The sequence below is a fragment of the Bos javanicus genome, chromosome 2 (genome assembly GCF_032452875.1).
Source record: "Bos javanicus breed banteng chromosome 2, ARS-OSU_banteng_1.0, whole genome shotgun sequence".
Classification (NCBI taxonomy): Eukaryota; Metazoa; Chordata; class Mammalia; order Artiodactyla; family Bovidae; genus Bos; species Bos javanicus.
This window is the reverse complement of record NC_083869.1, coordinates 43,737,396-43,751,941: the sequence shown is the minus strand read 5'-3', so window position 1 is coordinate 43,751,941 and position 14,546 is coordinate 43,737,396. Positions and strand designations below refer to the sequence as shown.

Below are 14,546 nucleotides of genomic sequence, written 5' to 3'. Positions count from 1 at the left end.
CCCATGAATTCCTGTTTGGAAGGTAATTACTAATAAGTAATAGACATTATCATTGAGCTTTTATAAGAAAAAAGGCTCTTTAGTTTGTAGACTTTGTCAGTAGCTAAAGCATAAATGCTAAATCAGTGAAGATATTGTCAGACTGAATAATATGAGTTAGCTTGCTTTTCATTGATTCAGCAGCTTGTTGAGTGCCTCCTGTTTGCCTTGTACTGTATCTGATTTGGGGATTAACAAAAGAAATTATCCTTGAAGTACTTAGTTGGGGAGTGATTTAGATCGGCTCACAGATGATTAAGGCACAGTGTGTGTGGTGCTGTAAAGGAACTCCAGTACTCTCGCCTGGAGAATTCCATGGATGGAGAAGCCTGGTAGGCTGCAGTCCATGGGGTAGCTGAGTAGGACACGACTGAACGACTTCATTTTCACTTTTCACTTTCATGCATTGGAGAAGGAAATGGCAACCCACTCCAGTGTTCTTGCCTGGAGAATCCCAGGGACGGGGGAGCCTGGTGGGCTGCTGTCTATGGGGTCGCACAGAGTCGGACACGACTGAAGCGACTCAGCAGCAGCAGCATACAGTGTTGTCAGAGCCCAACCAGAGGGTATGTCTTCTTGGAGTAGTTGGCTGAAGGTTCTAATGGTAAATGATATTTGAGCTGGTTCTTAAAATTTGCCAGGTGGAATAGAAGGGGACATTCCTTACAGGAAAAAAAAAAAAAAAAAAATGGAGAGAAGGAGTGCTCTGTGTTGAGATACCACTAAGTATGTATGAGGTTGAGTTGTCACAGGGGTTAGGACCACTTGGAAGTTGTACGTTTTCTGACGAATAGAAGGGCAGTCCATTGTTATACAGACAGTAGTGGAGCCTGGAGAGACAGCCAGTGTTGTTCAGTGGCTAAGTTGTGTTAAGACTCTTTGCAACCCCATGGACTGCAGGACACCAGGCCTCCTTGTTCTCTATCTCCCAGAGTTTGCCAAACTCACATCCATTGAGTCGATGAAGTCATCCAACCATCTCATCCTCTGTTGTCCCCTTCTCTTCCTGCCCTCAATTTCTCCCAGCATCAGGGTCTTTTCTAATGAGTGGACTCTTCACATCAGATTCCTCAGAAAACAGCTTGGGCTCTCAGGAGTTACCTGCACAAACGTTTAGCTTGGATTCCCAAGGCCTGCCCTATACAGCTCAAAAGGAATGAATGCATTCTCAGAAAGTCTAAGGGCAGTTCTTGCCAGCTAATCACAACATCCCTGAACTTTAACCAGGCCTCTGTGGAGGGTCTGATTTTAAATGGAGCTGCTTCCTCACAGTCCTTATAGATTTATTAAGCTGGGTAATGTATACCTGAACTGCTCAGAGGCTTGACCTGGTTAAGGGTTGATTTTAAATGCTTGGTGAATGATTACCGAGTGTGTGTTTTTATGTGTGGGTGCTGATGATAACTAGTTCTCAGGTTCAGAAAGACTTAGGACTCTTCTCATTCAGAAAGATGCAGACCTTTCTTCTGACCTTCAGAACTGTACATCTACCTGACTGCTTGAGTGTTTTCTTGGATGTTTCTTAGCTATCATATACCTAACCAGTTAGGGCCATTTAGAGATCTTATTCTTCACCTCCTCCTCCAGATCCTTGCCACCTTTGCAGCGTGCCCCTCTTAAACAGACCACCGTTCACCTAGTGACTCAAGGTAAAACCAGGTGTTAACACTCAACATTCTCCCTCAGCCCTTAAGTCTATCCAGTCAGTTTCACATACTATTTCTGACACCTATCCACCTGCTTCAGTCGAGATCTCACCTGCCTTGTCCCAGCCTACCGGCATTCATTCGAACTACTGCCCTGGCTGCTGCCGTTCATTTGAACTACTCTCAACTGGTTCCCCTGATTCCATTTGTGCTGTTTCTAATCAGTTGTCCATAAAGCACCCATGATAATCTTTATAAAACATAACCTGATTATGTCATCTCATGCTTACAAGCCTTCACTGGTTTCTCATTGCACTGTAGAGCAAAGGAAAAGTATTGACTCCAGTCCTACATGGCTGGACATGGCCCAGCCTTGACTCACCTCTCCCACTTTATCTTTCCCTCATTTCCTCTCTTGTTTTCTCTCCAGCCATGTTGACTCACTTTCAGCTTTGATGTATCCAGCTGTTCCTTACCTTAGCATCTTTCCCCTGTTTTCTCTGCCCAGAACACTGCCATCCACTCTTTACCTGACTCACCTTTTCTCATTTCTGGAACTTAACCTTAATTGTTATCTTTTCCTTAGGAAGTCTTTCCAGATGTTGTTGTTGTTCAGTCACTCAGTCATGTCTGTCTCTTTGCGACCCCATGGACTTCAGCATGCCAGGCTTCCCTGTCCTTTAGTATCTCCAGGAGTTTGCTCAAACTCATGCCCATTGAGTCAATGATGCCATCCAACCATCTCATCCTCTGTCGTCCCCTTCTCATCGTGCCTTCATTCTTTCCCAGCACCAGGGTCCTTCCCATGAATCAGCTCTTTGCATCAGGTGGCCAAAGAATTCAGCTTCAGCATCAGTCCTTCCAATGAAAATTCAGGGTTGATTTCCTTTAGGATGGACTGGTTTGATCTCCTTTCTGTCCATGGTACTCTTAGGAGTCTTTTTTCAGCACCACAGTTTGAAGACATCAATTCTTTGGCTCTCAGCCTTTTTTATGGTACAGGTCTCACATCCGTACATGATGACTAGAAAAACCATAGCTTTTCCATGCTCTCTGTCCATGGAATTCTTCAGGCAAGAATTGCCTTCTGCAGGGGATCTTCCCAACCCAGGGATCAAACCCAGGTCTCCTGCATTGCAGGCAGATTCTTTACCATCTGAGCCACCAGGGAAGCCCTCTTTGCAGATAGTTCAGTCTATAAGTTGCCTTCTGATAATCTCTAACAGGACTTCTCAGAGTTTGAGAAGATTAGTTTGTTTCACCTTCATCTCATTGGAATATGATGCCCCATGGAGGCTCTATCTGTTAGGGTCCCCACTGTGCTGTGGAGCACAGTGCTTGTGCTAGGGTAGTGCCTCCTAAACATTTGAATGAAGGACTGTTTTATTAAAAGAAAAGTTGATCCAGAAAGGATTATCTTGGCTTTCTCTTTGCAGTAACAACAGGGCCTGCATCTAATTTCCGTATCACTATTTGCATACTGCTTCTGCGTGATTGTCTTGTGGAATACTAACAGAAAGTCAGTTATTTGCCATTCTACTTTGATGCACCGCCCCCCCCCGAAAAAAAAAAAAGCCTGGCATTTTTACTATTTGTCCTTGGAGTCCAACAGACTAAGTTTAGGTCCTGTTTTCTTCTGTAAAGAAGTCTAACCTTGAGTAAGCACTCCTAGGCCTGTTTTCTCATTTGTAAAATTGGGGAAGTTATATCTATCCCATGGGCTTGTTACGAAGATGAAATTATGCATACAGAGTGCCCATACAGTGCTCGGCACCTTGTAGGAGTTTTGGTATTCATTGTGTTACCGCTTTGTATCACGAGAGGTTAATAAAGACTCGGGGAAAAAAACTCATTGATCTACCTTCTAATCTTATTGTTCATATTTAATGCACACCCAGGGGTACTAACATGAGGGTCAAAATCAGTTTAAGAGGAAATAATCTATCTCTTGGGTGCAAATAAGCAATTATGGGCTGGTTATTTAATGATCAATAATGTTGGGCTCCCTCAGAAAGACACGTATGGAATTCTCCTTTGCTTTATCTCAGGGGTGGTTGTTGAATATTATAAAAGTGTAATTGCCAATAAATACAAGTAGTTATTTTCTGTTTTACTTGAAGTAGATATTCCATAGAGATAGGCCATATGAAAATATTTTTCCCATTTTAGATATTTTTATGGAGAAACCTTGGTAGTATCATTGAAAACTCTGGAGTCTAAAGATTTTCTAATAATGTTGTAAGCTTTGGGGTTATTAAAAAATTAATATTCTGAAAAAGGTTATTAGACTCAAATTGATAAGTGGTACATATCTACTACCTCCTTATGCACATTAGTCTGGATACTAGATTGAGCTTTGGGGAAAATGCTTCAGTTATATCAGTCAAAATCATCAAAGGTTAATTGTCTGCTATTAAGTCAGAATAACTCACCCACCCTCGGCTCTATTAAATTTGTTTTCCTGGATGACATGAGACAATAATAGTGGCAAGGGGAACCATTTCTCTGTAAGTCCAAGTCCTCCAGAGAGCTAGGGATTTGAGCATTATAAGTTCAAGACCTCTACATTTGTCTACTCAAATATTGACCCAGGCAAGGGGCTATATTATTTATTATGAGCCAGATATGATTTAGAGTGTTGATACAAGGGATTAGATGGGACAGTTAATATATGAAATTAGTTGAATATTTGGCTCAGTTGTTTAAAGCATGGGAACTTTAGGGAGACCAGGGGAAAAGGTAGGAATTTCTTCTGGGGCTCTCTCTTTCTGACATGCTCCATGCCCAAGTATCTTGAAATCACATCAGACCCAAGACAAGTATCTTGAAAATGTATATGATTGGTTATTTGGGACATTGACTAATGTGTATGTATCTGAGTGTGTCCTTAGTTGCTCAGTCGTGTCCATGTCTTTGCGGACCCCATGGACTGCAGCCCGCTATGTTCCTCTGTCCATGGGGATTCTCCAGGCAAGAATACTAGAGTGAGTAGCTGTGCCGTCCTCTAGTGGATCTTCCCAACCCAGGGATCAAACCCAGGTCTCCTGCATTGCAGGCAGATTCTTTACTGACTGAGCCACCAGGGAAGCCCTAGGAAAATTACCATCAACACTATAGAAAGTGTGCTCTATTAATGGAGGAGGGTTTCATGAAGTCTGATGTCTGGACATCTTTTAGCTCATGATCCATTTCTCACTGCAAACCCCATTTCTCAGATAAATTGAAAGTAGAGGTTACTGATATTAACTTATGTCATGAAGGAGTGCTGTCCTCTCACAGAGGGGACAAAAACTGGTTGCATTGTTTTTTTCTCTTCTTTCATCTGTTCCCTTACTCATAGTCTATCAAAGTGAGTCAAAGTTGATGTTATTGATGTTATCTATCAATGGTTCTGTTCGTTGAGTTTTCTTTTAGTGTTTTCTGTTCTGTGTCTGGTGGGGCTATAGTACTTCAAAAGGAATTGGGAGCAAATTTTGATAAGGATATAACAAAATCAAGTTCCCACTGTTCAAAATGGAAGACTCTTATCCCTGGAAAAGAAAATTGGGACAGTACCTTCTCAATAACCTCTGGTGCTTTGTTGAGAAGACTGGGAGCCGGCTATTAAGTGAAGAAGTAATTACTTTTGCTGAAATGCAAATCTGTAGTTCAGAGCAGACCACCCCAGTGTCCCAACATAGGACTTCAGAGCCTGTCTCCTCCCATTCAAGCAATTTGATATTTAAATGACTTGTATAGGGTGTTTCTATTTCATCAGATGCTAGGAGTTGAAGTCATTAAAGAACCATAGTAGTATTCTTTGGCCTGCCCATGAGTGGCCTGTTATTCTTGTTGTGAGATGTGACATATTTCTTTCTTTTTTTTTTTTTTCTTACAGAATGCTATGAACCTACCCCCTGACAAAGCCAGGTTGCTGCGGCAGTATGACAATGAGAAAAAGTGGGAACTGATCTGTGATCAGGTAAGAAACACTGATGCTTTTTGAACACATAGAGAAGAGAACCAGATTTATACCCTAAATATATCATACTTTTTCCAAGAGATACATGGATTTCTGTTTTGTGATTTGCCTTCCTGTTTCTCATGACCAAAGAAAAAGTTAGAAAAAGACATTTTAGTCTTGCATTATCTTAATTCTCGATTTTTAAATGATTTTCATGTAAAATTTCTGATAAATCTGGGCAAGTGGTCAAATCAAATGTAGCTGATCTGTTTTTCTATTTATCTTGCATAGCAGTTTATGCTTCTTGAATAATTCAGGTTCTCTAATTTAGATGGCTTTTCTTTTCATGTGTGTTGATACATATTGATGCCAGAAGGTGAATTGTTTATAAAGAGATGTTACTTAGGCTGATAAAAAAATTATTTCATATTTTGGCAAATCTCCAGCAGGTGTTTTTATCATTAATTCATAACAAATTTATACTCTTCAGAGGGATATAAAATAAAAAGGGAAATTCTCCATTTTCTTTCTCTCTACCCTCCAAATTCTGCATTTTAGAGGTCCACTGGTAAGACTGAAGTATCTCTGTCTAGTTTGTTTTTGTTTTTTAGAAACAATATGTGAATACCCACGAATACTCTTCTGTTTCTTGATATTTTCATCAGTATACATGTCCTTACCACATTCTTTTTAAATGTTACATAATATTCTGCTGTAATTGGTAGTAATTTTGGGGGTACTTCACTCCTGGGCTAGGTACCAGCTAGTTATTTCAAGTCTAGAAGGCTTACCCTCTAAAGTTAGACTGTGTATATTATGTATTAGCTCTTTGACTTTGTGCCGTGAATGTCTTCATGGGGTAGTGCCCCTCTCTGCAACCCCTGCCACCCTGGAAATTCCTGGGAGTGTTGTAATTCCTAACTCAGCTCCCTTGGGTCTCTGCTGCGGGACAGATTGTGGGGAGCAGAGGCATTTTCTGTTCCTCAAAGGTAGAGGGTCCATGTTCCCTAAGGAATAGATGTCTGCAGTTCTCATGGAGCGTCTTGAAGCACCCATTGTGTGTTGTTTCACTTTAGCTCCTGAACTAAAAAAGGATGAGGACGCCATCTTCTCTTCTCCATGCTATATTGAGCCCTACGAGTAGATAGAGGCTGAAGAGAAAGCTTATTGCCTAGGATCATGAGGCAAAAGAATAAAATTTTACAGATACAATCTTCTTCCTTAAGACTTAACTTTCAATAAACATTACCTAAGTCTATTATTGCCAGGAAAAATGATTGCCAGGAAATATGCTAGTGAACAAATAGTATAGTGATAATTAGTATAAAGGAAAGGTAACCACACAAATGAGAGAGATCCAAGGCAGGGGGTTAGAAATCCTGGGTATGACAGGAAGCCTAGAGCACAGGCAAAGGAAGGTTGTCTGGGGAGGTGGTTTCTGTCTCCAGCTTACCGGAAAGGAAAGCCTGTTGGTGACGGACGTTTCTAATACCTGTGCTCCTCTCAGTCCGTAAGTAGCTTCATAGAGTTGGTGGTGAGGTCTGGTGGGGATCTTGAGACAGGGGAGTAACAAGTCAGTTATCTTAATGTTTCTGAGTTTCAAATTCTCCAAGTTCAGGTTGTTATTTCCCTTCAATGTTAATATGCCAGGGTGTGGATGATTGAGCTACTTTATCCGTTCCTCTCTGGTGGTCAGTCTCACACATGCTGACAGCTGCAAACGGAAGTGGCTCTGTCAGTTGTGAAGTGGCATATGTGATTTGTTAAAAATAGTGAAATGATCACAAGTATTACTGCCACTAACCAACATTTAGTAAGCAGATTTTCTTCATAAGAGTTTTGTGTTAAATCTTGAAAGCAGTCATACTCATTAGTATCTCCATTTGACATACAGGGAAACTGAAACTTAGAGATTAAATCATTGCCAAAGGTCACATGGCTGTTATGTGGTAAAGGGGTGTACAAGTCTGACCCTGGAGAATATGCGCATTCTGGGGGCTGTTCCCTTAACCACTAGCTCTTTACTTCCTTCCTTATAATGTGCTAAAGTGTGTGAATGGTATACTAAAAATAAATGTAAAAATACATGTTATCTCTATTTCTCCAACTTGCATTCTGGTATGCTTTTCTGACAGCAAGAGGAAGCTGGGAGTTGTAAGACAGGCACTGAGCCACCATTATGGTGAACTTTCATTTTTGGTTAACTGTTGGTTATTGTGGGAATTATGGCCAGCAGAAAACTGGACTTCCTGTCACATATAGGTAACCCATTAGTATGTCACATACATGAATTCTGTTTCTTCTATGTATGTTTGTGAGGTGAAGGATAAAAACCATGAGTTTAGAGCATTCATAATGTACTATTTATATGGCAAATATAATGCGTTGGTATTTGTTGACTATCTGTTATTGACAGAATTTATGTCATATGTATTTATGGTACCTATCTATATCTGTCAATGGTACCTAATCTGATAGACACTCAAAATACATTTGCTTTTGTGATTTCATTTATATGAAATCTCCAGAATAGAAAAACTCACTGAGACAGAAAGTAGATTAATGGTTGCCATAGCCTGGGAGTGGGGGATGGGCAGTAACTGCTAATGTGTGCTGGTTCCTTTTTAGTGTGACAAAACTCACAGCAAATTACATAGTGTTGGGAATTACATAGTGTGATGATTGTATGGTCTTGTGAATATATTAAGATTATACACTTTAAAAGTGTGAATTTTATGATACGTGAATCACGCCTCAAAAGAGACATTTGCTTAAAGCAACCAGAGATAGGGAAAAAAGAGGTGTGGAAAACTCAAGAGAAATAACTAAATGGGTGGATTTTCTTTGGATCCTAATCTGAACAAACCAACTGTAAAAAGACTTAGAGAAAATTTGGGATATTTGACTTGTGACTCCAAAGTAATTATGAGATGATTCCAAGAAATTATCATTGACTTTGTTGGGCTTTGGCATTGGATTAAATAAGGATCCGTCTTTATTTTTAAAAAATGGTGTACTAATATAGGGGTGAAATTATATGACTAAGACTTTTCTATAAAAAACTTCATCAAAAAAATGGTGTGTAAAGGAAATTTGGGAAAATCTTTAGTTGAATCTTGGTGGAATATGTTAGATTATAGTATAATCTCAACTTTTGTGAATTTTTGAACATGTATAATACAACATTTAAAAACAAAGATATTTGCTATTTTAATGATCTTCATTTTTTCCCATCATCTGTAAAATGTAGTTAATACTAACATTCTTAAACTATTTTGAAGATTGGAGGTATGTATATAAAGTACATAGACTAACCCTGGACATATAGTAAGTGCTTCATAAATGGTATGGCTGCTTTTGCTGCTGCTGAGCAGCCCAGGTATTAAGTATTGGACCCATGATTATTTTTAGTGTCAATTTGTCTTCAAAAAATTCAGGAAAATTTACTGTGTTGAATCAGTCATCATGTTCTACAAGTATACGATTTAAACACATGGCAGATGATGCAGTCAGGAAAAGCCATAGCTATAGATTTTCAGTCCAAGAAAATATCAAGGTGAACTTCTGTTTTGTGAAGTCTTAAAACAATGACCATGGTGTTTTATCATTGCTGCCTGATGCACAAGCCATTCTCTGGACCCTGAGGCTTTGTGCAGAATAGCATACTAAATACAAATGATAGTTTTATTTCTTTTAAAGCAAATAATGAAGATATATTATCTGTTATTTTAAAATACATGTTATAGGCAAGGTGTGAAAAGTGAAATTGGATATTAAAGAAATTTAATTCTGAAAGGAAGAATGTGAACATGAGTGTTGGAGGACCTAGGGAGAGGTTACTTCAGGTTTTAGTCCTATGAAAAATTATTACGTGGACACTGTGAGTCATGGAACTGGTCATGTTTCTCCTTTTTTACCCTTGGCTGCCAGAATGCTCAGAGCTAGGTTTGTGGTCAGCTCTCACCCAGCATACAGTATCTTGGTGGGCTGTGTTCTATTTGCCAGTCTTATCTCATGGCTTCATCAAATTTTTCCTGCCCCCGTTTTTCCTCCACACTGATTTCCTCACTTACAAAAAATATTGTATGAAGCTGTAAAGTTTGATAAACTTTCTTTTTGAACAAGATGAACATAAAACATATCCAATTATTGCTGAATAAAAATTATGTTGTCACGGATAATAACTTTAAAATTTTCTATCTGCTGTGGGCATTGTGCAGATCTACTGTTTTCCTTTAGGAAGTGTATACAGAGGGTCAGAATAAATGTCTTATCGTGATTCAGCTTCGAATTCCGTTGAATACAATTCACCATTTTGTTGGAATCATCAATTTTTTCATACTTTCAGGTGGTTGCAACAGGCTGTCACTTATTTTATAAGTCTTTGGATAGTTCTCTTCCACCAAGAGGCTTCCCTGGTAGCTCAGCTGGTAAAGAATCAGCTTGCAAGGTAGAAGACCCCAGTTTGATTCCTGGGTCAGGAAGATCCCCTGAGAAGGGATAGGCTACCCACTCCAGTATTCTTGGGCTTCCCTGGTGGCTCAGACGGTAAAGAATCCTCCTGCAATGCTGGAGACCCGAGTTCATTCCCTAGGTTGGGAAGACCCTCTGGAGGAGGGCATGGCAACCAACTCCAGTATTCCTGCCTGGAGAATCCCAATGGACAGAGGAACCTGTCAGGCTACATACAGTCCATGGGGTCACAAAGAGTTAGACATGACTGAGCAACTAAACACAGCTTCCACCAAGAGCGACTAAAAACACGGCTTCCACCTATTCAAGGGAATGGGCCATGTTTATTGGTACATCTCCACCACCTGGCTTAGTGCTTACTGAAAGTGTGTTGAATGAGAGAGAGAATAGCTAAATAATGTTTGGGGGACAGTGGACAAGAAAGAAGAGAAGGCAGGAGGAAGAAGGTAGAAACGGCAGCTTGGAAGTATAGATTTGCTGTTTCTTTATCCTTTTCGCCTTCCTCTACCTGTTCATGTAATTTGCTTGTGATAAGTGAAACTAAACTTCATTGCTTAATTCTGGAAACTTTAGTAAAGAGGGCAAGGTGCCTGATGTATATAAGGAGGAGTTTATATGGGCATGTCTGTGATGAAGCTCTATCTCCGCCTCCCATGGTCAACTGAAAATCCAGTTCTCTGGCTGGTTTCAGGAGCAAAGAGAGTAAATCTCAAAGAGTTTTCAACAGTAACAGTATTTCAGCAGTATCCATTAGTCCTTTCCTAGAATTACTGCATAAATGTGAAGATGACCTGAACTTAACCAACATCACCTAGGTCTCAGAGGTTAGAAATGGGAAAACCATATAACTCTGGTCTGAGTGGGAAGATAGAAGCTGAGAAAAGAGAGGCTTTTCTTTTGGATTTTGGATGGTGGTAGGTGAATGCCAGAGAAGTTATTTCTGTGCTGTAGTCAGCAGGCAGAGGACTCAGTGAGGGCAGTGAGCTAGTTTTATTATAGCCTGAGATGACAATGTGAGAGTAAAAAGCTGGACATGCTGAGTTCTTGTGGCAACTGCACACAAAACTACAAGCTGTGTAGCAGTAAGAGATCTTTCTCATTGGTCTTTTTACCTGGACAGAGAGGGAAAGCCCTTGCTCATGCTCCTGTGCTTCCTAACCACAGACCCTCTGCTCCCTAAACACAGACCTTGTGCTCCCTAAACTCAGATCCTATGCTGTCCTGGTTGGCTTTGGGGTCTTGACTATTTCCCACGCTTGAAGGGTGGAGGCTGCACATCGGACCTTAGAGATCTGGATGAACTTAAGACTTTAAGATTATTATATGTGGAAGGGTTGTTAGAAGTCATTTATTTTAAGCCACTCTTTAAATATTTCTACTAGAAAAGTTACATGCTTGTCAAAGAAAAGAAAATTTAACTGTACTGGATCATATGAAGTAAAGCAGAAGTCCGTTTGCCTTTCCTTTCTGTTCACCTAACTTACTTTATAGTTGATGAAGTGGAGGCTCAAAAATATAAATGACATGGCCAGTGCCAAGGGCACTCTGGCTACTTAGACAAGAACACCAATTCCAAGCTCCAGTCATGAGCCTTTTTAGTTATTAGGGACCTGGAAATAATACATTAAAACAAACATTGTGGTGGGTAAGGGACTATCACCAAGGCTTCATTCTTTGGCTTCTCAGGCGATACTGGTGTAGAAGGGGCATGATCTATAGAACTTAGTGGTGGTGGTGGACTTGGTTCATAAATTTCCTCTGCTGGGTAAGTGGAAGTGGTCAAAAATTCAGGACCTTGCAGATGACTAATACTGATGGGTATAGATTCCGTGAATGTATATAATCCTGTCTCCAAAATGTTAGCAGTACCACACCTGAGCTGGGTTAGAAAGCTTTCCTGTGACTTTGCTGGAGGCCACACAATTTTGTTTTTTGTGGGGGGCGAGGAAGGGAGAGTTGATTTGGCACAGCTCTACCTTGCCCCCTAATGGCTGGCTCTTGCTTGGCGTTATAACCTAGCAAGAGACAGGGGTCTTTCCTTACTTTGCTTGTATAGAATGATATGGGAGAAGGAGATTAAAAACAAAAACAAAAAAGGGGAGAGTGAAGAAGTGGCAGGAAATCATACCCACTTAGACTCAGCTTCCTGTGTTTAGCACTTCAGGGAGATTAGATTGCAGCTCTCCAGGCTTGGCATGTGTCCTGGTCAGGAATGGGGAAGGTCCTTCCTCCCACTCAGCAGGTGCTGAGCCAGGCCAATGGCTCTAAGGTGCTCCAGTGTGCTAAGATACTCTACTGCACAAAGGTACTCGAGTGTACTCAGATACGCCAGTATGGTGAGAGTAATTTTCCCTTTTAAAAAATAAGTTTATTTATTTTTAATTGGAGGATAATTGCTTTATAACGTTGTGTTGGTCCCTGCCATACATCAGCGTGAATCAGCCCTAAGTATACATAGGCCCCCTCCTTCTTGAACCTACCTCCCTCCAACCTCACATCCCACCCCACCCCCAGGTTGTCACAGAGCACCAGATTTGAGCTCCCTGCATCATACAGCAAATTCCCATTGGCTGTCTATTTTACATAGGGTAATGGACATGTTTCAGTGCTACTCTCCCAATTCATCACATCCTCTCTCTCCCCCACTGTGTCCACAATCCGCTCACCACATCTGCATCTCCATTGCTGCATTGCATCTAGGTTCATCAGTGCCCTCTCTCTAGATTCCATATATATGTGTTAGGTAGCTTTTTTTTTTTTTTTTTTTAATTGGAGGCTAATTACAATATTGTCGTGGTTTTTGCCATGCATTGACATGAATCAGTCATGGGTGTACATGTGTTCCCCCATCCCAAACCTTCCTCCCATCTCCCTCCCCATCCCATCCCTCTGGGTCATCCCAGTGCACTGGTTTTGAGTGCCCTGTTTCATGCATGGAACTTGGACTGGTCATCTGTTTCACCTATGGTAATGTACATGTTTCAATGCTATTCTCTCAAGTCATCCCACCCTCGCTTTCTCCCACGGAGTCCAAAAGTCTGTTCTTTACATCTGTGTCTCTTTTGCTGTCTTGCACATAGGATCATCGTTACCATCTTTCTAAATTCCATATGTATGCATTAATGTACTGTGTTGGTGTTTTTCTTTCTGACTTACTTCACTCTGTATAATAGGCTCCAGTTTCATCCACATCATTAGAACTGACTCAAATGTGTTCTTTTTAACAGCTGAATTCTGCTGTGTATATGTACCACAACTTTCTTATCCATTCGTCTGCTGGTGGACATATAGGTTTCTTCCATGTCCTAGCTATTGTAAACAGTACTGCAGTGAACATTGGGTTACACTTGCCTCTTTCAATTCTGGTTTCCTTGATGTGTATGCCCAGCAACAGGATTGCTGGGTCATATGGCAGTTTTGTTTCCAGTTTTTTAAGGAACATCCACATTGTTCTCCATAGTGGTTGTACTAGTTTGCATTCCCACCAAGAGTGTAAGAGGGTTCCCTTTTCTCTGCACCCTCTCCAGCATTTACTGTTTGTAGACTTTTTGATGACAACCATTTTGACCAATGTGAGATGGTACCTCATTGTGGTTTTGATTTGCATTTCTCTGATAATGAGTGATGTTGAGCATCTTTTCATGTGTGTCTTAGCCATCTGTATGTTTTCTTTGGAGAAATGTCTGTTTAGTTCTTTGGCCCATTTTTTGATTGGGTCATTTATTTTTCTGGTATTGAGCTGCTTATATATTTTGGAGATTAATTCTTTGGCAGTTGTTTCATTTGCTATTATTTTCTCCCATTCAAAAGGCTGTCTTTTCTTGTCTTGCTTATAGTTTCCTTCATTGTGCAAAAGCTTTTAAATTTAATTAAGTCCCATTTATTTTTGCTTTTATTTTCATTACTCTGGGAGGTGGGTCATAGAGGATCTAGCTGTGATTTACGTCAGAGAGTAATCTATGTTTTCCTCTAGGAATTTTATAGTATCTGGTCTTGCATTTAGATCTTTAATCCATTTTGAGTTTATTTTTGTGTATGGTGTTAGAAAGTGTTCTAGTTTTATTCTTTTACAGCTGATTGACCAGTTTTCCCAGCACTACTTGTTAAAGAGATTGTCTTTTCTCCATTGTATATTTTTGCCTCCTTTGTCAAAGATAAGGTGTCCATAGGTGGATGGATTCATCTCTGGGCTTTCTGTTTTGTTCCATTGATCTATATTTCTGTCTTTGTGCCAGTACCATACTGATGACTGTAGCTTTGTAGTATAGTATGAAGTCAGGCAGGTATATTCCTCTAGTTTCATTCTTCTTTCTCAAGATTGCTTTGGCTATTCGAGGTTTTTTTGTGTTTCCATACAGGTTGTGAAATTATTTGTTCTAGTTCTGTGAAAAATACCGTTGGTAGCTTGATAGGGATTGCATTGAATCTATAGATTGCTTTGGGTA

At 40.3% G+C, this 14,546-nt stretch overlaps 1 protein-coding gene across 5 annotated transcripts in view; it reads left to right on the top strand.

Moving 5' to 3' along the window:
* The window catches only part of FMNL2 (formin like 2), a 333,014-nt gene that overhangs the window by 186,390 nt on the left and 132,078 nt on the right, over positions 1-14,546 (top strand). For all 5 annotated transcript variants that reach the window (XM_061437865.1, XM_061437829.1, XM_061437860.1 and 2 more), the window contains exon 2: positions 5,563-5,646. In XM_061437865.1, the coding sequence (XP_061293849.1) occupies positions 5,563-5,646 (84 nt within the window). The remainder of the gene's footprint in view (positions 1-5,562; positions 5,647-14,546) is intronic.